Here is a 25,200-nt window from a genome sequence, read left to right as displayed (position 1 = left end):
GTGCTGCATTTGTTTTGCTGCTCTGATTTCTCTCAGAAACAATGCTAAAGACTTTCTTTTGCAAGATTAAAAACAGTTAATATCTTCCAAGCAGTAGATGAGTCTCGAGGGACTTTCATTTGGGCCAAATCTATGTGAGGCAACAGACAGTAAGACAGGAGTCAAACTCAAAATGGTCAGTTTAAAACAGCAGCAAAAAGAGCCGGGACTTTAACATGTTAATTTTTATGAATTATTTACATAGATTTTTTTAATGCGTTAAAAATTTTGACAACATTTTTTACAAACAAAGGTTCTGAGCGGACTCTTAGTAGTTGCGCGTTTCTGGTACCTCCGTAAATCTGTCGCACAAGTGAGAACTGCAAATGATAAAACCGCTTTTCTTGTTACACTGCTGGTTAATTTTTGTTTCAACAAACAATCTGATCTGGAAAAGACTTTTGCTATGTTCCAGTTGTGCTAAAAGGAGCTAGCTTATCAACTAAGCTAATCAAGCTTAAAATAGCATCTCAGTGCTAAACATGTCACAGCAGCACAGACTTCCACAAGTTATTCAATAATTTAAAAAAATATATTTTGACTGAAAATGTTGCTTATTTAGTCACTACAGTTTGATGAAGTTATAATTAATTAGACTGTAAATAATTCGATTAAAAATTTCCACCGCTAATTTTAACACTCTCTGCTCTGACAGTGTAACAAGCCATTATTAAATGCTTAATTAGGTGAACTGCTTCGGTAACGGCCTGCGATTTATTAACAGATGTGTTGTTCATTGTTCCACAACTACAGATTTAAAACCGCACTACGTTCAAGAGTAATGAGACATGTTCCTTTAGTTTCCACACTCTGACTGGTTTATACAGCTTCATATAGTAAAAAAGAGGAAAGAAAAAGAGACATTTCTTCTGATTGAAAAGAAAAAAGGAGGAAAAACGTGCTTTCAGCTAACTAGCTGTGCAAAAGTAACAAGTGGGGGAGGGACAGTGTTGCTGGCTTCAAGGAAAACCACCCAATGCAAACAAGATGACAGCATTCAAATAAACCAGACTGGCAATTAGGTTTAGCCTCAAGTTCAGATTCCTCTGGGTTCACAGTAAAATTAATGGAGATAAAATATCAACCTTCTGAAACAACCAACATAAAAATCCCAGCAGTTATTTCTCATGCTTTTACTTTCAAGGCAATTTATGCTTTTCTAACCAACATTTTAGAAGATAAAACTTGATAAACCATACAGACATTAAAGGTCAAAAATAAATCTAAAATGTTAAATTACAATATAAAAAAAAAATATATATATATATATATATATCCTAACCATATCCAACTTTTCCTGCCTCCCTAGGCTCATACTGGCAACACTGTAGGTCAGGGGTCACCAAGTTTTATAAAGAAGGTAGCCATATTGGATTTTCAGGTGGTGGAAAACCTCTGACCACTCCACATGGACTCTTCCATCTTGTCTTTAATTGTTTGAAACTTGAAAATGTAAACATGTGAGCAAAAACTAAGCAAATAATGAAACAGAAATCTTTTAACTAATCATCCAGTGGTTACACAAGATTTTTTTTTTTGCCGTCCAATTTTAAAAACGGAGTCCAAGTTGTGCTGTAGAATGGTTTTAAAATGTCTGTCAGTACGGTATGCAGAAACTGACTAAGACTATAAGAATCACAAATGGACAGAAAATAGACAATTTATAAAGAAGAATAGATGTAAATGTTTTTTATCAGGCAAGTGGTTGAATGTGTTGTATGTCTTCTGTGTTCAAACAATGTAAAATCAAAGAATAATTTTTTTTTTTTTTAAATGTCTCTCACTAGGATAGTGTTTGGAAAACTGATTCAAGTGATGTATAAAGTTTAATCCCAAGCAATAGACATCTGCAACAGTAACGAGATGCATCTTCAATGTATTAAATAATTATTTGCAATCGATTAGTCAAAGACAGAAAACATTCAACGATCTTTAGAATTCAGCTTTTCTACCCTTTTCTGATGTCTTGAAATGTGAGTAAAAAAACTTTACCGTCCACTTTGAGATAATCGCCGTAGAGAATCAACAACCTAAAGCTTGAGCCAGCTTGATGCTGTAACAAACCCAAAGTGGGAGGAGTTTTCACTCACCGACTCGTCCAAGGCGAAGCGCAGGCAGCCATGTTCGTACAGCACGAAGAATCTCCTCTGCCATTTCTGAAAGCACAACACACATTTCTTCAGAACAGCCCAAAGAACAGACCTTTTGTCCTTCGTCCAGGGAGCAAAAGAAAACAATATCCTAAACCATTTGCTCTCATTTCTTAATTTCAGATTGGAAGAAACGTCTGCAGAGGAGTGCGTGCAGGCGTACTCACCCGGGATCTCTGCATCGGATTGTCGAAGTCCGTTCCCTCAGGAGCCAAGCACAGCCATCCAGCATAAATAGGCTTGGCCTGTTTTAAAAAACAGGGAAAGAAGGAAAGAACAGTAATTTAGATAATTATTAAAACTGAGGCAGAATGTGAGCTTTGGGGAAGCAGAGTAAGAAAGACTCTGGTTGAATTTAATGGAAGGAAGCCTTTTAGGATCCAGATGTTCCACTGTTGCTATAGTGCAAGCATTCGCACACAACCAGGTTCTAAACATCTGGTGTAATGAAAAAAACAACAACAAAAAAACTGAAAAGTCTGTGATCATGTCGGACGTAGATTTTAATCAATCAAATTTTTTTATTTGAATATTTATTTTTGGAAAATCTGGATTTTGTTTTCCACCAATGAGTGATGTCATGTTCAGGGTGGCCATCTTGTTTGATAAGTGTTTTGCAGCTTCTATTTATTTGGTCTTTGAATTCAAATCGACAAAATATAAACAGTCAGCCAATGAGATCATTTTCACGCAGTAGACGTAATGCGAGAATAAATGTTGCCAAAAAAAAGATGTAATATTAGGCAAAGGAAGAAGCAACTTTATAAAAGAACAGTTCAATTCTTATTAAAACAAATTTTTCACACAATTGAGATGTTCAAGTAAAATTGCGTTTTTAATTCTGCTGATTTTGTTTAGTTCTTCCAATTTAACAAAATTTCCTGTAGACCTAAATACTCCATTGCATAACTCATAGAAGGGATGATTGAAATAGAAGACACTTTTTGGAAATGTTTTCTGTCATTTGCAATTTCTTTTTCAGAAAAAAAGAAATCATTCAAAATCAATTAAAATAGGAAATCAGACCTGGTATGAAACAATTAGCCAAATCACCCGGCTCTAGTGGTTTTCATGCCCCATTTTACGCTCATACTCCTAAATAAATACATTTGTGTGTAATATAGTTTCAACAGCGTTTACTCCAAAACCCCTAAAATTAACAAAAACAATAATGGGGGGCCATCCACGGCTGACATGAGAGAATCTGTTGACATGACAACCATTACTCCTCAAACTTGGATTTATCAGAGATAAATCGATAAATTATAAATTATCGATAAATCGATAAAGATAAAGCGGATCAGAGATGATGGGAAGATGGATGGAGCTAAATGCAAGAGGAATTCTAGATGAGAACATGACAGAGGTTCACATTGAACATATAACCAGAGATAAACACTGGAATGGTTGGTTTAGACCAAGTTGGCATTGAAATGATTTTCTTTGGCCACAAGTCGAAAATTGTAAAAATTTGGCCAACAAAATATAAAACAACTGACGATCGTTAAATGTGGTAAATATCGGCTGTTCTTATAATACGGCAACGGTCCAAATGAGATGTTTTGGAAACTTAATCTTATTTTTCAAAAATGATTATTGTTGAGCAGGTAAAACTAAATCCCAACATATTTTTCCACTTTTTAATTTAATGAATTTTGTGGGTCACCAGTGTTTAAATTTGCCACTTTTGGCCAAAAAGTTTGGACACCACAGGCTTGGATTAGGGCTGGACGATACGTCTTAAAAACCTATCACCATGTAAGCGTTCATATCAGTTGACATCGATAATTATTGATTAGTTATTTTGTTTTAAATATCTGAAATACTGTCAAACTGGTGCCATGACCTTCCCCGTCTTATCCAGTTTTCATTTCATGCTGTTTTTTATTATTAAGCAGTTATGAGGCACAATTGCAAAACATGAAACTGCTGCTTCGAAAATCACTCAACAGGTTGTTGCTAGGTAACCAAAGCCTGAGTGATTTAGCTGATGCAACTCACATTTCCTTAGCTGGCTGTGAGAGGTTGAACGGATAAAGTCTTTCCACTGGGTGACGTCCACTACATCACCCAGAATTCTGTGCGGTTCTGAATCGAAGTTCAGTGAAATTATTGAACAATCAGTTGTCCCATCTATTGATATTGATCGCATGTCTATCGTTACGCATTTTGTAATCGACTTATTTTCCACATACTCGTGTTCTAGAGGCCTAGTCAAAGACTATAGACCTATAAAATCTATAGTGAGACTTAAACTAATGTCCACCAAGTCAAATCTGAGCTACATTTGCAAATAAAATGTGTGCAGCTACAAAGTAGATGCACACACACACACACAAATAAATCCATCTGTTTTCTTCCTTTCACAATTATGCAATGCTTTGTGTTGGTCCATCACATAAAATTCCAATAAAAACACGCAGAAGTACAGAGCGACTCAAATGCATGTCCTCTCCCAGAGAGTGGGATTACCAGCTAACCAGTAGCAGGCTTGCTCTCATGTTAGCGCTAACTCGCTACAAGCCCAACCCAGATGAACCAGCTGGAAGGCAGCAGGATGCAATTTGAAGTCTGGGATTTCTGCTGCTGGCCGCGTCGTTGTTCTGTCACTGCATGCCTGCAGTAAATCCATACGTGCCAGGTTCAACTTGTAGCAGCGTGTCTATTATGAACCCTTAATGAGCTGAACTCATTAAAAAAAAAAAAGAAGAAAGGGGTATTTTGGAGAGACGGCATGCTGTGAAGCTCATAAATCAAATGAGTTTGGGAGCACTACAAAGCATGATAAACTATCTCAACCTTGCCCTGATGTCATGAAGCCTGAGGAGATTATTTGGAGGCGTGTGTGTGTGTGTGTGTGTCGGGGGAGTTTTAGAAAGCAGCCGGTTCCAGAAAGAAGGAGGATTCAGCAGTGAACCCTAAAGCGGCGTTTCTGTTGTGGTTCAAACCAGATCCACTCCATTTCGATCACCTGACCCCTCCGGGACGCCGAGTGTGTGCACGGCGTAAACAGGAAGCAGAGGCTTGGGCGCGTTATCATGAGATAAACACTAGATAGGGTGTCAAATGCCATAGAGCTGAACAACAAGATATAATCAGTCCGCGAACATAGTTGAGGCATTTGCTGTCCAAAAGCTGGAATGGGCCCTAGAGGGATGTCCTCACGAAGAGACACTTACAGCTACAGCCTTGAAATAAAAACACAACTCATGTCAGATCTTTCTGATGCAAAATGATTTATTTGAAGATAAAAAAAAGAAGATGGAAATAGGTATGAATGCACTAACTGACCCAAACAGGTATCAGAAGCAGCGTCTCAGACACAGATGTGAGAACTTCCTTCCACCAACAAATATACTAGAATCAGCAACGCTGGAATAATCACATGTATTCAATTTATATAAAATGTTCTTTTTCTTTTTAAACAGCGCTTCTAAAATTCAAATGCGTTCTCATCAACATTTTTGGTATTTTAGTGCATCATTCACATCAGCCCTGTTTAGTCCACTTTAATCAAACGCTAGTTTGTTTGCCTAGAAAGTCCGATTCGTTTGAGGAGGTGTGAATGATCAATCGGACTCTGGTCCACCTACAAACCTAAGTCGAGATTCAGTCGGAGTGAACTCTGGTGCGGTTAAAATGCACATGTGAAATCCAAGCATGAAACAGGCTACTGCACAGGGTCAGTTAGCACATGCATACCCATTTCCATCTTTTTTTAAATCTAGATTTTTCATTTAGTGCTAGCAGAAGAAATGGCTCTTGGTCTTTTACCAAAGACAAGACATTTCCTACGATGGCTAAAATCTGACGCTACTCCATTTTTGTTTACATTTTGAGAAGAAGGAAGTTCCGTTCATGTCTTCTTCTGAGGTTTATGTGTTGTTTCCTTCAGTGGTTCATGGTTCAGCGCCACGACAGGTGAGGGGGTGAACATGTTTTTAAGAAGTTTTGGTTCATTTGACAGTGCAGCTTGGAAATAAGCCACACCAGCTGGAAATGGAGCAAATGTTTCACCTTTGGTCCCCAATTTAACAGAGTCTACTGACGCTGGATCACCTGGATCACCAGGTATACAAAAAAAACCTCCCTAAATGAATTTCTTAGGAGAACCTCAAGAACCCTGACTTCTATATTTTGTAATCACCTAAAAAACGCAGGACAGTAGGTCCTACAGAGGATTGAAAACCTCTAATCAAGACAATGACACAGGAAATAAAGTCTGGAAATCCAAACTTTTCTTTTTCATACTTATCTAGACTTAGAAAACACGTCAATCTAATCCCATACTTTTCCAGATTGCACAGGAGCCCTGGTAAGAGCTCAGCCTGCATTTGGTTTCTACAAAAACTCCATTGGCGAGGAAGCAGAGCATCACAAGAAGCATGTTGCAGAAACATGAAATGAGAAACAATGCTTTGGGAATTTATGTAATGATTTATAAATGTGTTTTATTTTTCCATCAGCTGGATGCCAAAAATGGTTGCCGGTAAGCACATTCCCAGACTTTCAGGAATAAACGAGAACACATTCAGTTGTTGACAAACTCTTTCAGCTGTTAGATGACTACTACATAACTACTATCTTTTTAAAACACTAGAAGTATTTCCGGAGGAGACCTTCAATCACTTTAATAACTATGGAGGAGCTGTGCCAGTCTGAACATACTCCCACTTCAGTCTGCACAGTGAAATGTGACGGCTCTTACTGATGAAAGAGAAATCAGAGACGAGCGCAGCAAATGCTTAACTTGGTTGCCAGGTTTGCATGCATTTCAGCTGAGAGGCTGAGTGCCTGCTGAGGAACTCACCGAATGCACAAATGGACACAGCAGCTCTTCATGTGGCCAAAAGAACTACAACAGTCTTTAACTCACCTAAGATTAGAGGACAATGCAATAGATCAGAAGTAGTGGTGGGCACTCTTCTGCTAATTTGCCAACAGCAGAGTAATTTTATTTGTTTAGTGCTTTAGCTAAATTCTAAAGCGCTAACTTAGGCTGCGTTCACACTGCACCCATAAGTGACCCAATTCCATTTTTTTTTTTTATAATTTTTTTGACATAATGCAATCTGTATCTTATCTTTTCATGACAGTCTGAACAACACAGGTCGGATTCTTTGCGAATGCGACCCAGGCCACTTGGGTATCCAATATGTATCCGATTCAACTGTGACCAAACGTTCAGGTCACATTCATCCGACCTGAATGTCACTGATACTCAACAAACCTCACTATTCTGCGTCCTGATACACGCAAGCTGGGAGAAAAACAACCATGGTGAACTATAATGAGTATTAAGGTGTTAATATGCTGCTACAGTCAGACAACAACTTCAAATGTGTAAGCTAAGCTCCACCTTTAACCTCCATGTTTACTTCAGCAAACACCGAGTACTTCTTTTTATGGTGGTTAGCAAAACACTGTGAACGCAGACGTTATTGCGCCCTCTACTGTGCCTGTAGGACACTTTCAGGTCACACTGGAAAACGCATACAGGTTGCATTTATTTGGAAGTGTGAACAGCCACCTAAACGGCAGAATTTAACGTGAGGCAATTAGATTATGTGAATATATACAACTCTACCAAAGTAACTTTTAAATTAATGCAAAAATAATGACATAGCTGGTTATTTCTTTCCAGTATTAAACCGACAAAGAATCACTCATTCAGTCCCATGTTCAGTGACGTCTAGCAGTTAAAGCCATTATGGATATATGTATCATAATAAAAACATGATAGTTTTTGTTTTGCAAAAACTATGTATATTTATGGAAAAATAATATTTTTAGGAATCTTTTTCATAAATGTACATTTCAAATGTCTTTCTTGAGAGTCAAGTCAACTTTCTTGCTTGTGTGCACAAATTTGGCCAATAAAGCTGATTCTTAGGAGAAGCTATGAAGTTACTTCTGTCCAACAAAAACTGAGGACAGACTGAATGTCTTTGGGAAAAGACCACAGGAGACTGGTGCAAAGTTATTTTCTTTGATGAATCCTCCCCCTCTCCATTTCTTTTCTCTGGACAGGAAATTGTGAGAGCTAGCACTAGCTCTGATTAAACTGCCAACCCCCAAAAAAGAAAAATGCTGATTTTGCCACACTTTTGTCTGCAACTGGATTTCTAAGATTTGTGCTGAAATGCTTGGAAATTTGTATTTCCAAGCTGAACTTCAATAATCTAGATTACGCTGATTTGTATGAAAGAACCATTACCTAAATGAAGTGATCTGTAAAAAAAAAGCTATCCAACAGAAACTGAATGCACTTCATTCCATTTCCTAATACGAGGAGTTGCATTAGATGTTCTCACCATGACTTAATGTCTGAAATCTCGAGGAAGAAAAACGGCTGGTAAATGAGCCACAAATTAGAGTGGCTGCCAAATTTTATCTCTACTTCTGAGCAGAAGGAGAACAGACAGACGCATATGGGTTTGTTAATCGATACAGCTGTGGAGAACATTTTGCTGTGGAGTTGCAGAATCGTTTTCATGAGAAATAACGACTCGCCTCTTTCACTTCCTCCAGGTTTGTATTGTGATCGTTGCTGCCTAAAATGACTGATTTCGCACCACCATTTAAAAAAAGTTTCACATTTTCTTTAGTTTATTTTTGATGCAATATGGTCTTACAAAAAAGTTGATATTGTTGCACATAACCTTTCCATTACGTTGAAGGCCCAGCATCATCGTCCTGCTGCTGGCCTTTGGCCTCCTCCATGACTGTTTGCTCTTACTATTGTGACAATAAAGATATATTTTAAAACGTGGAAAGCAACCATGAGCACAACTTCTATACAAGAACTTAAGAGGATTGGGCTTATTCCTGGCATTAGTTAACTAGCAAGAGGTGTAAAATGATAAACTTCCTGTATCACAAATTGAAACAGGAAGTTAAATTCATAGGAGGCCGAGTTGCTGTGATTGGTCAGAAGAGAAGGAAATACAGAAAACGTGAAGGTGATTGGTCGGATTTACGGAAAAGTTGTGACTATTTGCAAATGTTGACTAAATCTGCATTGATAGCTGCGATCACAGCTTCCTGGACAGATTGCTGTTTCATTATAAGCAAGCAATCTAAAGCTGGTGAGCTCGGAGTGGATCTGAGAGAAGACAGTTGGTTCACGCAAAGGGAATCCAAGCTTACCCATGATCCAAGAACCTCCATAATGATCACACTGATCCTTAAAAAAACAAAACGCTCCCTCACTTGCAAACTTCACCTGTTGAATACAAGTTGTTTTTAGGCTTTTACAAAAAGTCAACATATTCCAGACAATTTGTCTTGGTTTTAGCAAGTGAAGCTGGTTTTATTTTTCCAGAATGCAGAGGATTCCTGCGTTATTTAATTGGATTAGTGAGAACAACTCAACTGCCTACTAAGCATAAAAAACCCCTTTAAACCATCTGTCTAATAGAGCGTTGGATCCAGTTTGGCTTGGAGGCGTGAACTCTGCTCGACCCTCGAAGGTGCGCCATGGTATCTGGCACCAAGATGCCAGTGCTTACATTACCCCATTTGCCCTCCTTCTAACCCACACGGAACATCCTGCCCACTGATAGGTGCCAAGATAAAAAAATAAATAAAAATTTTGCACGTTTCCAGTAAGGAGTCATAATAATGCCCGATTAGTATAAGCCATTTTAAAGCCTTTAAAAACACACAAGAATGGACAAACTGTGTAAGATTATTGGCATAAATGAAACAGAAAGCCTTAATTCTACTCAACCGTTTATATGATTATGGGGAAGTGAGCTGGAACGGTGGGATTAAGCAGCCGGAGGAAAACGATCCTGCTTTTCCCTCCGACCACACACTTCCCGTCTCTCCCATTCCTCCATCCCCGTCGTATCTCCGTTTCTCCCACGTTTGCGTTAACCTCGGCCTTCCGGCATCCTCCATCACTGTCCTTCCTCCGGTCGTCTCTGCTGGACAGAGGGTGGGATTTGCCCCCCACACCGCCCCCTTGTCCCCCAACGGACCCGATCTCCCAACACAGTGGGAACAAACGATTTGTGTGACAGAGAAAAACCATGGCAACAGACGGAGAGGGGTGTGGAGAGGGGTAAAACTCCTTGTGGAACACACTGTAATAAAGGAAATTCTCTCAGGCAGCAGGAGCCGCCCCTCCCCCCTCCTCCTCAACCCACCTTTTATTCTCCTGCTGAACAGAGAAGGGCTGTTTCTGCCAGTCACTGTCCTCCTCTTTTGCGCAACTTTCCTCTCCGTTTCAAAGCAAACTCTGCAGCTCTGATTAACTCACATTTAATTTAGGACTCAAATTCATTTAGCTAAATCACCTATTCATGATGCCCTAACTGCATTAGGGAGATCTGGAGGAGCTTTCTTTCACCGGGGGTTGTCGGGTTTATCTCTTCTGAACACTGGGGGTGTGCCTTTTTTTTGTTTTTCTTTACAAATCCCCTACGCCTCACCTTCGATCTGTTAATCGAGGCTCTGAAGCCGCATCCTGCTTACACGGTGTTACGCAACAGGGTCTGGTGCCGCTAACTGGTTTGAAGTTTGTCCAGATGGAAGGCTCACAGAAACTTCCTTGTGCTGCGGCAGTGGCGGCTCCCCGCAGACTACTGGGATTGGTGGCAATCTGGGAGCGTTTTCAGAAAAATCCTGGCAACGTTGACGGAGGGAGGAACAAACTCCTTCGCAGGAGACGCCATTGCGCGGGGTCAAAGGGGGATTAAAGGAAGTGATGTAACTGTGAGCCCCTCTGTCCAGACTGTGGCGTTTGAGGGGTTAAGAGATGCGCAAATTGCAATAGCAGGATGCTGACGTTGCCGTTTGATTTTTTTTTTTACGACGTGTTCAAGGGCCCATCTGGCATCGATTACAGGATATATCACAGAGTAAACTAATGATCCGAGAGAGGAACGCTCCAAACACACATCACAGATGAACAGAGTTTTACCTTCCAACAAACCTAACAGCTTCAGGTCGCACAATCCGTCAAGGAAAGCTGACTGGTTGCAGTGAACAAGGAAAAAATATATATATATACATATATATATTTTCACTTTTGCCTAAATAAACACTTACCCCAAACTCTATCCTCATTACCACACAGCAAACACTCTGAAGCATGCTGATTGCATCACACACACAAAGTCGATTGCCTATAATGACATCCTGTTGATGAACTCAACCTTCACATCCAACCGATCAACACTTCTTCTGTTTACCTTTTCTTAAAGCTACAAGGGTGTAGCTGTCCGGTCCATTTTATTTCTTAAAACATCTGGACTTAAATCTGCTCACACAACATGGAAAATTGGAGCTTGAGTAAAAACGGTATTCTAGGGACTTTATGGAGTAAAAAATAAAAAATAAATAAAATATCTAATCTAGCTCAGAAATCCAACGTTTCCATAGGAAACAGAGATTCAGAGGGAAAATGATTATGCACACATATACGCTCACGTTCAAGGAGAATTTAGAGAGAACAACTAAAGTTACCGTGATGTTTTCAGGCTGTGGGAGGAAGCTGGAGTATGCAGAGAGATCTAAAATGTTAGATATCAAATCTGGTTTGCATTTTTTTTTTCTTTTTTTAACGAAACTTGTGAAACATTTGGTTTGCTCTGATAAAAAAAAGGAGGACTAACATTGCCAAGAGATGCACAGATAAAACTGGAAATTGGTTGGTGGCTGGATTTGTCTGTTATCTTTGGTTGGAAATTAAAAAAATCATAGCCTTTTTTCCAGCCAGTCAATGCACCACCAGACACCCAAGCACTATTCAGGTTTTTTTTTTTTTTTTTGCAGACATAACACTCTTCGGTGTAGCAGTGATAACAATGTGAAGAAGACTTGGTTATCCGCTAATATTATATATATAATTGTAATAAAACATTTTTTTTCCATTTTTTAACAAAAAAAGGTATGACTGCTTGCTCGCTCACAAAGTGTGACTTCATCTTCACTCAACATAATTAAGAATTACTCATGTCAAAAATTATTGAGATAAATATTTTAAGTGGAGTTCTTTAATCTTTTATAGAAAAATCAGGAAATCTAAAGCTTAGCCAAAACAAATACGGATGCACTTCAAAAATGTCCCCTTTGTGTTTTTTTCCATTAATCATAGTTTCATGTGAACTCTGCAATTATTGTAAAAAAAGAAAACACCCCAGTTCAGGTTTGTCTGGTCAAAGACCTGGGATTCCAAGCATAACTGCCCCGATGTTGAAGAGGCTAAAATACCGAAAAGCACTAAAATCGCATTTTTTGTGTGTATGTTTTGGCGAATACGGTTTTCTCAAATCACAAGCTGTGTTTTTAAAATATTCCGTACTGACTGTAGAGCAACTTCGTCGAGTTTTTTGGGATTGTATACCTTGAACTAGTGTCCATTAGAAGAAAAAAAAACAACTAAAATGCTGAAATGGGTTTTAACTGGCTTACCTGGGTCAGGTCCTGGTCGGTCAGCAGATGCAGCTCCCTCGGTTTGAAGCAGTTCTGACATTTACTTTTATTGAAGAAGTTCGCTTGGAATTTCCTACAAGTATTTTCCTTCGCGGTAGACATTATATTTCAACACTTATTCGAAAAAAAAAAAAGAAAATACGAACTGGGGTTAGCTTAATTTTCCAAAGACCTTGAAGTTGTAATCCCGCTGTTCTCCTGTGTGTCCCACCCCCTCTTATCCCGAGTTGGAATAAGCTCCAGCGCTCCGACGCATTTTCAAGTAACAAACGCAGTTTCGGGACTTCAGCATCCGCAACAAACGTTTCCTTTTCGCCGCTTAAACTGTATCTAGTTGCTGCTTTCCGAATAAATAATTAGCTGCCATCAAGCCAGCGTTCCCAGCACCCAGCTCAGTGATGAATGCTTTCCAGTCCCTGGCCTGCAACCACAAAGAGAAGAGGGGAGAAGGAGGCTAATATCCTGTTAGCTTTCCAGTGGATCTCAAGCTTAATAGCGGGATGGCGAAAACCACAATAGCGGCATTCGCACAACTGCTGCCCGTGAACTGCAGGCGGGCAGAGTCCATTCAACAAAGCGGCGTTCCGTGAGCTCCAAACCCAAAGAAAGGCTTACAGTCAGGCAGAAAACTCTAAACCCATCGGTAGCAGTCGCTCCATGCGAAGTTCATCCAGTGCTCCTTAGCCCCCGGTTAGCGGTGGAGGCTAGCAAGCTGATACAACGCTGCTGAAATCCTCTTCGGGTTCGCTTCTTCAACTTTACTTTTTTTTCTCCTATTTTTTATAACGCCGAGGGTTTGAAGGTCCAAATGTTAAAATGTTTTCCTCTCGGGTAAAAACACTGCAGGCGGACAAACCACTTCTTAGCCAGTCATAACGGAGAAAAACGAGTATTTAAAGGTTCGGTTCCATAACTAGCCTCCTTGTAGCAGCAGTGGGTTTATTTTCTTCTTTCCCAGTGGAGCGAGGAGGAGAGGAGAGGTGAACACACACAAGCTCCGGGAATTCGAAGGGATCTCGCGATAACTGCACACTGCTGCCACCTACAGCCGGAGCAATGTCACTGAAATATTTTGATATGTTAAATCAAATTAATCACATTATCTCCATAAATGTGTATTTTATTTGGACTTAATATGATCAAGTTGATCACATTTATGGATTTCGGGAAAATGTAAACTGGTTCATATGTGAACAGAATGAGCAGCCATAAGCTATGAAATATCTATGTTAAAATTTATTTGCTTATATATTTTAGGGCTAACTTGATGCAGTCTTAAGCAAACTTTCTTTGCTTTTACAATCTTTGATTTGTTAATACTTGTATTTTAAATTTTGTCAATGAGAAGAAAAAAGCTAATATGTGGTTTCAGCTGTGTATGGTTACTGAAGTGGTATTTAAAAACCAAGTTGCTGTTTAAGTATTATTTGGATTTGCTTTTTTAAACAATGTTTCATCAAGATTTGACGTGTGTATGTTCACTGTTATCAATGAACTTCTTAGTCATAATAACTAGTAATAATGGAGTGAGTCTATTAATCACATTTTAAGAATTTGCTGTAATCATTAACCAGAAACCAAAATGACTCAGCAGGAAAAAAAATAAATATAATTTATTTATGGAAATATTTAAAATGATTTAATATCAATATGTATATTTATATGCAAGGAAAAATGGAGGATTTTATTAATTTATTTGTATTTATTTTTATTTAGAATCCCAGAGTCTTCAGTTTTTTTTAACCAGCTTCTTAATACCCAAGCAAGGAGTGGAGCTGACACCCAAACTTGTGCCTCCTCTCTTCAAGATGGCACCAAGTGGGCATACTTCAGATACTGTACACTGCATGTGTGTGTATTATTGCCTGACTCAAGGGGAGGCTATTATAAGCAGGGGGGATGTGTGGGGGTTCCAGTGTAGAGCACTTAATCAGACACAGAGAGGAGCGGTACCGTGTGAATGGGCGAGGGGGAAGAGAAGGGCCTCATTTACGCGACTCAATCCATAAAAGAACAACTGCCAGCCAGTCCTGCTGAAGGATTAGCTCCCTGTCCATGCTGTAAGTGAACCAATAATAACACAGATTACAGGTGTTTGTGTCTGTCGGTTGGTTGCTATAGTTGTGCACGCACAAGCCGACTAACCTTAATCATGTGTCAGTCCAAACAGGGAGCTAAGCAGGGAACTGGATCTCTGGAGCGATCAGGAGATTTCAGTGTGGATTAACCTTTATCTTAACCTGTTTCCACTTGTAAGATTGGACGGGAAAGGTTGGACATTTAAATGTGAATCTCTCCGGTTGCGGCCTTTAGGGTGTCCTATGACAGTGTTCCAAAGATGACAGTCTGTGGAGCCTCCAAGTCCAGAATATATTTAGCCGTTCACCTCATTTTACATGGAAAGTATATTAGCGAGAAGTCCAAATGCAAACCCTCACGTAAGTTGAACACATTTGTTGCAAGTTTAGTCAAGAACACAAAGAGAAAATGCAAATGCATTCATCCAATGCATTATAACCTAGTTCAAAATCACCCAGTTAGAAAACAAATATGTTAAATTTGGGTTTTTAAAAACCAAGCTTTTTAAATACCAGCAGAAGAGTCATGTATGTTGTCGTGACGATGCCGTCTTCTGCTTCCTGAAGTGACCAATAGCTGCTTTGAAATGCAAATGTGTCAGTTCCCTAAACTGGGAGATGACCTAAATATCCTACCCTTTATAGCCCTGAGCCGACACACATGAGCTGTTTTATAGCCTCAGTTTCCCTGTTTGCTAATGTGAGAATACCAAAAGTATGGCTAGGTTGTAAGCAAAAGTTTTCTTGGTCGAACATATTCTCACAAAGTGAATATTTTTTACACTTTGTCCCACCGCTTTATATAAATGTACTTATTATATGTGATAGACAAACATAAAATAGTGCAAAACAGTGCATGGTTTTGAAAATCATGTACAGTGTGAAAAGTGTGGCATGTATTTCTATTAAAGACTATTTACTTTATCACTACATAAAACTAAGTGCAACAAATTGCATTCAGAGGTCACAGAATTAATAATCACAGCATGTTAATACTTTTGCAAGTTCCTGTAGGTACAACATGAGGACAGCACTGGTGACTGTTTTCTCTCAAATAAATTTCTAAATTAAATAACAATGCAAAAAGTACCAAGTTAAACAAACCAGTTTCATATCTTGTTAACTCAGCCTGTTGACCTAGTGTCAAGCTAACAGGCACTTTTGAATTACCACTACAATTATAAATCAGCAAAACGAGATGTTGCTGATCGCCTTTATTATGTTGACCAGTTTTCAAAACCATAAATTTTTATTGGACTCTCAGAGAAAATTCACAACAAACAGAAACAAGAAATGACAGTTATATTATTGTGGAATGTTTGAACAAGTGAAAATAAAGTTGAAGTGCACAGTTGCCTCCTGAATTTCCCCAAGAAACAATAAAGAATATTTCCATCCACCTACTATTCTTAGGGAGAATTAACTAAGTGAGTTTAAGCAGAGACTAAACATTGTCAACAATGAAAGTATTGGGGATTGCTTGAAGAATGTGATCAAGTGTACCTAGGGCCCAGGATTGATCAGCCAGGTGATTAATGCTGGGGAGGTTCAAACTCTAAGACCAGTCTGAGTTTCAAGTGACTACTCAAAGGTAGGTTACGAGGCAGACGCTATAAGGACAGGTAGTCACTCAACAGGGATGCAAAGGGAGAAAAAGGTAGACTTCCAAGACATAAAGAGACAGGAATCTAAGTTTCATGAGTGTACTTCAATCAGAAGAGGGGGGAAGAATCTCCTTAGATACAGAGTCAAACAATCTGGCAAGGAACTATCACACACACTGGTTTTTCCAAAACAGGGATTTTGATGGACACATGAAATACAGTTACAGCAATGGAGTCCAGCTTATCTCCAGACAGAGTGTCAGTGCCTGGATTGCACAATGCCTCAAATGCATTTCAAAGGTCGACTGATTTGATGCAATCCAATGACGACTCAAACTAATTTACAGCAGCAAACAAAGAGTCTCCATTACTGTATCAATGTGCTTTCTCCGACTCACAACGGTTCATGAAGTTCAAGATAAAGAGCAAACTTTAATGATTGGGTTGTCCTAGTAGCAGTTGAATTCAGACTTGCTTTTTGTGTCGATAGCTGACGATGTGTTTGACTTGACCAACAAACTGGAGTCTCCTTCACTGACTCCTGTTCTTTTCTTCTCGGCAGAACATGGGCCTCCCCTCGGTGATGGTGTTGCCCCTGCTAATAGTCGTGGCAGCAGGGGTGTACTACATCTACAACGAGGTCTTACAGTTCATGTCCAAGACCTTAGTGCGGAACAAAGTCGTGGTGATCACCGATGCCGTCTCAGGAGCGGGAGCTGGTACTGTTCAAAATATTTGACCTCACTTACGTCCTACGAAAATGGATCTCTGCCAGTTGCAACGCACTGTCACGTAAATCCAGATTCAATGAATTGATATCAGAGACAGGATGTTTAGTCATGGAATTATGAAAGGAGCAATTGTGTTGCCAGGCTCAGCACACAACAAAATCACTTGAAGGATTGTATCGTAGTCACGTCAGTTACCGTTTCCAGAACTTGACTGTGTTTGAGAGCAGTTGCTTTACAAGTTTGGGTGAAGCTGTATGGTTGCCCAGACTGTGAGGTGAACTCTCTACAACACTATTTGGCCTGTCAGGTTATGTAGTTACCTTAAAACATCCGTTGTTTTCAACATTTAGCCAATGTCACATTTTCATGGAATGTCTATTCCATCTATCAGGAATCCTTAGTCTCTCCTGATCTCCAGTTGCTGTTCTTATTGACTTCAGATGCTCTGGCAACTACCCGATAACACTTTCTTTCCACTCATAAGACCTCCACTTACTCCTTTTCTGTTCTCTTTTCAGATGTGCCAGCTCCTTGTAAATCGAATCACTTGCACAACCAGAGCTGGTCCGCATGTGTACCAAATTATGTCTTTTTGGAGGCCAGACTTGGTGCTTAAGGGTTTTTCCTTGATAGAGGAAGGTGAAAAAAAAAGAATCATTTCTCTTTTTTTCCAGTTTTATGCTAAGGGCTGCATGGTGCAGCACTTGGTAACACTATTGCCTTGCAAAAACAAGGCTCTGGGTTTGAATCCTGACCTGGAGTTTTTGCTACTTGAAATTTCCATCTTTTCCCCAAGCATTCGTGGGTTTTCCCAGGGCACTCCAGCTCCCCCAAACCCCCAACAGTCCAAAATCATAAGTATTAGCTCAATTGGTCTGTCTAAATTAAATCATATTGACAATGGATACTCTTATCCTAAGCTTTTATTAACATTCAATTGATTCAAACTTAAAAATGGTTTCTTACATTAGCACAAAAGTAAATATAATTTTTTTCTTTGTATTTTGTCATATGGGTAAATGTTCAAACAATTTAGTTTGTAACTACCTGGATGCTGCGCTATGCTAATTTCCAGGCTAATTCTTTTCTTGTTTTGTTTTCTTTCAGCAGGAATAATAAATATCTACATTTTGAAAAGGAATGTTTGTTTTGATTTCACAGAGAACACAGATATTTGTTTTCATTATTGGTTTTTAGACGCTCCGTTAGATGTAATCCTTGTTGAAATGCCATCAAGTTTAGCTAAGGCAGTCAGCAATTGTTCTTTTTTGCGTATATATTTGTCTAAATAGCATGTTCTTGTTGTCTTCTTCAGAATGTGCCCATCTCTTCCATAAGGCCGGTGCCAGACTCATCCTGTGTGGAACTACCTGGGATAAGCTGGAATCCCTGTACGACTCTCTGACTACTGACTCTGATCCAAGAGAGGTGAGGAAATGAAACAAAGACCAACGGTACATGCCAGAAAGTATGTCACTTCAGATTCTTAAGATGAATCGTGCTCCTTTTTAACTGTACTGAGCCATTTGATTGGCATAATCCATATGGGAAGCTACCCAGGGCAGCAGGAGCGCCAAACCTTGTGACGGACTAGCAACCCGTCCAGGGTGTACTCTGCTTTTCGCCCGATGACTACTGGAGATAGGCACCAGTCTGCCCACCACTCCACGCCCACACTTGCAGGAACAAATGGGTATGCAATGGGTGAATGGATAAATGCAACTTAATTGAATTAGCAACCACGAACCTCAAAGATTTTATTGAGACTTAATGTGGTAAACCAACACAAAGCAAAAAGAAAATGAGACATTGTTTTTCAAGTCTTACCACAAATTTTCAAATTAAATCTAGATCTGAATCTTATGTGGGTACTTTTAATCCATTGATATGCTTTGACTTAAACCTTTAAAGTAGCATTGACTGGATGTTTTGGGCCGCTGGGTCTACCTTTTGCGACCTCCAGCAGACCCCAGTTTACTGCTGGCTTTCTGTAAGGTGTGTGGCAGCTCTGCAAACGGCCCGTGGATATCAGAGTCCGTTCTTGTTTTGATCAGAAACTCCTTCTGTCACCGCCTCTCAGATAAACACTTCCTCTGCTCAACACAATGGAAGGATATCCTGTCTGACAGCATGCTGTCCTCATCTGTTTCTTTGCTTACACACACCACTGCACATGGAGCGTATGGCCAGAGAAAGCTTAGATAGCTGTGTGGGCGACACAGAGCCAATCAGTATCGGTTTATCATAAAGGATGTTTTCTTTTCTGATAGCTCAGTTATCCTTTCCTGTCCTTCTGTGCAAGCGATCCAAGTTTCATTCTGTATTTGTGCAGGATTGGAATAAATCATTTATTCTATGAACATATATGTTATTACAAAATATTTTTGTGGGGTATTTGTTTTTCTTTAAAAACCCTGCATTTTCATCTTTTAGACTCACAATCAATTATCCACACCTTACAAAGTGCCACTTGTTTCAACTTAGACATTCGCTCCAAAGCTGGTGATCCTGGATTTCAGTGACATGGACAGCATGGAGGATGTGGTGGCTGAGGTCATGGAGTGCTACGGCTACGTGGATGTGCTGATCTGCAACAGCAGCATGAAGCTGAAAGCTCCCGTTCAGAGCGTCTCTCTGGAGCTGGACAGAAACATCATGGACATCAACTACTTTGGTCCGAGCAGCCTCGCCAAAGGTGAGCGGCACGCCGTTACAAATCCAGCTTCAGGTTGGGTTTAGTCAGTTTTAACTGTGGTAGACCAGCTTTATCTAAACGGTAAATTGTGGCAGGTGTTCTTCCGGCGATGATGTCAAGAAGGTCAGGACACGTTATACTGGTCAACAGCATCCAGGGCCGACTGGCGATCCCATTCAGAGGCTCGTGTAAGTTGCCAGCTAAAGGTTTTCGGCTCCAGACAGTAAAATAAGTCAGAGTTTACATCTGAGGGCAACCATTGTAGCTACCTGTGACACAAATGTTGGGAGACATTTCACTCAAATTAGTTGAGTCCAAACTTTAACTTTTTTGGAATACTTGAAAATACCATTTGTAGGCATGAAAGGAACCCTGCGCATTATCCTACAGACATTGGAACATGGCGATTGCAGCATCATCCTGAGCTGGAATGTTACTGTGGGAAAGTCTGTGGCAAGATCTGAATAATTTCCATTCTGTTTGACAGTAGCTGTGCCAACATGCGAAGTCAACAAAGCAAAAAAACAAAATTAATATCTGTATTTGCAAAGCTTGTAGAGACGGTTTTACACACTGATTTACAAGGTATTAAAGTCTATGTATCCATCTATCTATCTACTTAGGGATGCTAACTAGCTCTGCATTGCTAGCTAGCTATGTGGTGGCTTTTTACATCATGGTATACCAAAGTTGGAAAGTTATCATTTTAAAAGGATCACTTATATGACCATTAATTTTTTTTCCTGACTATAAGCACAAATTTGGAACAGCCTTGGAGTTTATAAAGACAATACTGCTTTTCATAAGTGATCTAGCTAATTTGGTCAAGCAGATTAGATTATTAGATTGTGTTTTTCTTGAGAGAGTGGAACAGGTTCGATAAGCACTTTTAAACCACCACTACATTTAGCCTCTATATTTTTCCTCTACAATTTGGCATTAAAACTTTGTGAAAATATCATAAAACATTATAGCTTGACTCAACATTGCCATAAGATTTGCATATGATCCCATCATGCTTATTTCCAGAGTCCTCTGAAGTCACTCAGCCTTCAGGAAATGTCTCTCAGTCTGGTCCACTGCCTCTATTCTGTGACAAGAACTCTGATGCAAATAATAAAAAAAAAATGTTAATGTCTTTTCTTCAGGCGGATAAATAATGTTGGCTAATTGTTACATTGCAGATTGTAAAAATGCATGAAAAGGTAATGAAGGCCAGGACCTTTCATTACTTCCTACAGCCAAAACCATTCTTTGTTCTGTCTTTAGTTTCTTTTCATTGCTGTAAATAAATCAGAATGCAGCAGAATAATAATAAAAACATAATATTTTGCTCAATAATAATTTGTTTACACTCTGAAAAATCTCCAGGTTGCTCTCAGTCCAACCAGAGTCGATTAGATTTTAAGTGCCGTCACTTCCTCATTCATAGCATTTAGTTACTGTGTGTCTTGTAACCAGAGCCCTAGACCTGAGGGCTTCCGCCGATGAGGCAGAAAACAATTACACAAAGAATGCGGTGCGTAATGAATGGAATGAGACTCTGCAGACAAGCTTGGGTTGCTACATGTGTTGCGTCTGCTGACAGATGCGGCCTCCAAGCACGCGGCGCAGGCCTTCTTCGACTGCCTCAGGGCCGAAGTGGAGGAGTATGGGATTGTTGTCAGTACCATCAGCCACACCTTCATCAACGCCTCTGAGCCGCCACCCGCCGTGGAGCCAGCTCCAAAGCAAAACGTCCTAATCAATTGTGAGTATGACGCAAACCAAAAGGCATGACGCAGATGTTTACATTACATTTACATTACTCTTGGGATGAGTTTCAATTGGTCTGTTCCTTCAAAGATATCGCCAGTCAGCTCACCCACGGTGTGCGGCCTTCGGTCCTGGCCAATGAGATTCTGGAGACGGTGAACAGGAAGAGGAAGGAGGTTGTGCTGGCCCACCCCATCCCCAGGGTGGCCCTCTACCTCCGTTCCCTCTTTCCTCCCTTTCTCTTCGCTGTGCTGGCGGCCGGAGTGAAGGACTCCGTGTTGGCAGAGCCGATACAGTAGAAGAAGACAGGAGTAGATGTGAAATCAAGCAAAATATTGTTGGTCCAAAGAGTTTCACGTTGCTTTCAGAATTATGGATTCATTTTGACAGACAACAATTGAGTGAACACATTAAAAACTGCTGGGTTGAAAAAGACAAATTAATTTGGATTAATTTTATATTACTTTGCGATGCTCATTGAATGATCCAAACCTTGGGTTTGACTCAGCATGGTGGATTATGCAGTAAAGATTGGTAAAAGAGACCAACATCTACTTCTAAGGCAATCAAAGAGTTGTTTGAACCTAATAACTTTTATGACTAATCAAGTAATTTTTATGTTAAACTATTTGATTGTCATTTTTAATTTAAGTCTGCAATGGCAATCATCATTTATAAAAACAAAGACAACATTATGAGATCTTACAAGATCTTCATTGACAACTAAATTTTCTAGAACTTTCTTGGCACTTAACAGAATAGGACCTGTGTGACGTCATGGCAACAAGGAGCGTATACAACTGAAAATAGTGAGGAAACTTAACTTAAATGTACGAATGAAGTTTGTTGCTTTCAGTCTTACAATTTTCTTATTTCCTTTAAGAATGTGATGCATCCAGAACCATTATCAAATGGTGAAATTTACTGACTTACTTGAACAATCAAGAACAACCAAGAACAACTAAGAACAACCAAGTAAAGCAGCCAGAAGGAATCGGCAAAGCCTGAGCGGTGGCATCATGGCAGGATGATAATGTTACCATGGGAGTGTCTGGGAGTCAAAACAGGCAGTGAAGACATAAAATATTCCTTGTAATTTTGGTAAGAGGGATATTTTCTAACAATCTTCTTAAAGTAGATACAACAAAAATAATTTTCTCCATCATTAATCATTAACAAAAAAAAAATTCAAATTTGACACTATATGCCTGACTCTTTTTGTGTTCTGGAACTAGAATAATTTACAGACCTCTTTTTCACAAAAAACTGTCTTTTTCAGTAATAAACAATTAGTTTATTATTGAGCAGATAATCTTTTTAAAATATGAATTTCAGTGGCCTGCAAGTGCCTTTACCTTTATTGAAGTTACATTACTTTTTTCTGAATGTGCGATGAGAAATGGTGGTCCGTTTTGTGATTACTTTCCTTTTTACTTTTGAAAGCAAAATTGTTAGGTAAAAGATAAAAAGTCAGTGAGAACAAATGAGGACATGACCTGAAAATTATATATATTATATATATATATATACCCAAAATGGCTGGAGAAGAATCATCTGTATTGGACAAACTTTAATACAAGCATCAGAAATGCTGCAGGCAACAGGATAAGACATAGGACTGTTTTCCTTTGATTTTGTAATCAAATTGGTTAAATTGCAAATATGAATTCTGTTGGAAAGTTAAATATAACATTTTATTCATGTATCAACTTAAAATTGCATTACTACTACTTTCAGAAAAATATTGTAATTCACAGACATGTCCACTAGATGGCAGCAGCACTTATGACAGTTCTGTTTGTTTTTCGGGGGGAAGGTTTTCCTCTTCTTCCTTTGCCTTGTACTGGAGTGTTTCTTTTTATCCTGCACTGGGAAATATATAAATAAAAATGAATAAATATTTTTGATTGTTTTTAGTTATAACCTACTGTCATCAATTTTTTACTCAAGATCTGCATAAAAAATAAATACATTCCCTATAAAACCACATTTAATCTTTAAAGCTGACAGATGTCACAAACCTTGGTCATCTTTAAATGTAAAGTAAATTCAGCAGGTCCAACCGGGGAGTTTTCTGCAGCTCATGTTTGTGAGTTTAGGGCTGTGGGAGTGGGGGGTTGGTATCTAGTCCAGCTGGTAAGCGCGAGTGTGTCCTCCAGGTCACTCTCCTCAGGGGAGCACCTCTTTTGTCCCCGGGGTCCTTGGGACAGGAATGCTCTTCTAATGTCCACATGAATAAATGCAGCTCTGTGACATTTCCATGTGTCAAACAGGAAAAAAAAAAAATAAATTAAAGAACTCTGCCGGATCCTCCAAATTGGCATTTTGATCGGACACATTTCCATATGTCACCATCACCACGCTGCATGTGAGATGATGGGGCACCGGTCTGCCCCCACGTATGACTTATTGTTTAACAGGACTTCGCTGATAGTTGAAGAGCGCGCCCATATCATGCGAGCCATGAAACTGTCAGATTTATTTCTGCTTGAAGGTAAATCAAACAGCAAAGCACTGAGGTGTGCAGCAGTATTAGCGAACGATCTAAGCCTAATAGTTTCTCTCAATCATGTGTCTGCGCTCTTTGGTGAGTAATATGTAGATAAAGCCCAAACATCAGGAAGATGATTGTCCTAAAGCGATATCCAGGGTTGATGCTTACTAAATGCAAGACGTGACTTATAAATGGGAACGTCTGCTTCTCTGAAATTGTCTCACTGTGAGCAAAGTGATCACCCTTATCAATTTTTAAAGGCCAGGTTATTGACACTAACCTGACTTATTGAGGTTATGGAGAGGCCATGGTAATGATTCCCTAAGCTTTCAGTTACAACACCAGAGGGGCCGCCTCTTGCTTTAAAATATTGGACGGAGGCAGACTTTACTGCTCCAATGAGCATTAGTATAATGTCTCCTTTGTCAATCCCTTCTTATTGCTTTGGATATTAGTATCCCAGCTTGCAACGTATAAATAAAAACATGTTCTCTTCTATTTCATTTAGCCTGCACTTTCTGGAAGTTTAAATCATTTTGCGTGACGTGATTAAGGTAATTTGAACCTTTTCCTAATATCAGAAGGCTAACAGTTTATTAGTCCACCCACATGTGTAAGATGTCCGTTTACCTCCCAAAATCTTTTGGAGTACTTTTAATGGAAATTATGTCAGGTGGTGGATCTACAGATCTTTGTGGATGTCTAGACAATGTGCGGATTAAAAAGCTCATAATGGTACACAGTTGGATGTGAGTGGGGCAAAGAAGTCTGACAGGTGTAATATGCTGATCTGAGCAGGATTGTTGGGTTCAGATGATAAAGTCTAACAAAAGTTGCGATTACTTATCTTAATGGCTAGAGGAGCTACAGATTTGGAGTAACGCCTAGAAGCAGACATATCAGGACCATGGTAGGAGTTTGTCCCATAATCAGTGGGTTGCCCATCGTCTCTCTTAGTCAATATGTCCTTGGGCAAGACACTTCACCTGCCTTGCCTGCTGGTGGTGGCCAGAGGGCCCAGTGTGAAGCACTTTGAGGTCGTCTGGACTTGATAAAGCTCTAAACAAGTACAAGCCATTTACCATTTCTGAGAATTTAACGCAGCACTTCTACATCCATGTCCTGGCGGATCGCCTCTTCTTAGTTGACGGTTGTTTTCTGGCCAAAGTCAAAATTTGTGTATCTTGTTGTCTTGGTCAGAAGCAATGGGA

At 39.5% G+C, this 25,200-nt stretch overlaps 2 protein-coding genes across 5 annotated transcripts in view; one reads left to right on the top strand and one right to left on the bottom strand.

Annotated features, from left to right (window-relative positions):
- mpripb (myosin phosphatase Rho interacting protein b) overlaps nucleotides 1-13,840 on the bottom strand; it is a 59,291-nt gene extending 45,451 nt beyond the window's left edge. For 2 of the 4 annotated variants that reach the window (XM_017310792.2, XM_008437759.3), the window contains exons 1-3: nucleotides 12,612-13,840; nucleotides 2,357-2,434; nucleotides 2,130-2,195 (exon numbers count right to left, since the gene is read on the bottom strand). In XM_017310792.2, coding sequence (XP_017166281.2) covers nucleotides 2,130-2,195; nucleotides 2,357-2,434; nucleotides 12,612-12,734 — 267 coding nt within the window. In that variant the 5' untranslated portion in view covers nucleotides 12,735-13,840. The remainder of the gene's footprint in view (nucleotides 1-2,129; nucleotides 2,196-2,356; nucleotides 2,435-12,611) is intronic. The other 2 variants (XM_017310793.2, XM_008437760.3) reach the window with 2 other exon arrangements.
- Nucleotides 13,841-14,537: 697 nt separating this feature from the next.
- Nucleotides 14,538-23,411, top strand: dhrs7cb (dehydrogenase/reductase (SDR family) member 7Cb). The gene is made up of 7 exons (XM_008437758.3): nucleotides 14,538-14,692; nucleotides 16,877-17,033; nucleotides 18,361-18,473; nucleotides 19,530-19,740; nucleotides 19,836-19,928; nucleotides 21,329-21,490; nucleotides 21,586-23,411. Exons 2-7 carry the CDS (start codon nucleotides 16,880-16,882, stop codon nucleotides 21,792-21,794), a joined length of 942 nt encoding a protein of 313 aa, XP_008435980.1. The 5' UTR covers nucleotides 14,538-14,692; nucleotides 16,877-16,879; the 3' UTR covers nucleotides 21,795-23,411.
- Nucleotides 23,412-25,200: the final 1,789 nt, after the last annotated feature.

This window comes from Poecilia reticulata, chromosome 19 (assembly GCF_904066995.2).
Source record: "Poecilia reticulata chromosome 19, P_reticulata-male-v2, whole genome shotgun sequence".
Classification (NCBI taxonomy): domain Eukaryota; kingdom Metazoa; phylum Chordata; class Actinopteri; order Cyprinodontiformes; family Poeciliidae; genus Poecilia; species Poecilia reticulata.
Note: the sequence above shows the minus strand (reverse complement) of the source record. Positions and strands in the feature narration are given on the sequence as shown.

What these genes read in the sequence shown, in the direction of transcription:
- dhrs7cb (XM_008437758.3), top strand. Translation starts at nt 16,880, where the DNA reads ATGGGCCTCCCCTCGGTGATGGTGTTGCCCCTGCTAATAGTCGTGGCA. An exon ending in CTGACTCTGATCCAAGAGAG is followed by an intron (nt 18,474 to 19,529) that starts GTGAGGAAATGA and finishes GTTTCAACTTAG; the next exon opens with ACATTCGCTCCAAAGCTGGT. An exon ending in GCAAAACGTCCTAATCAATT is followed by an intron (nt 21,491 to 21,585) that starts GTGAGTATGACG and finishes GTTCCTTCAAAG; the next exon opens with ATATCGCCAGTCAGCTCACC.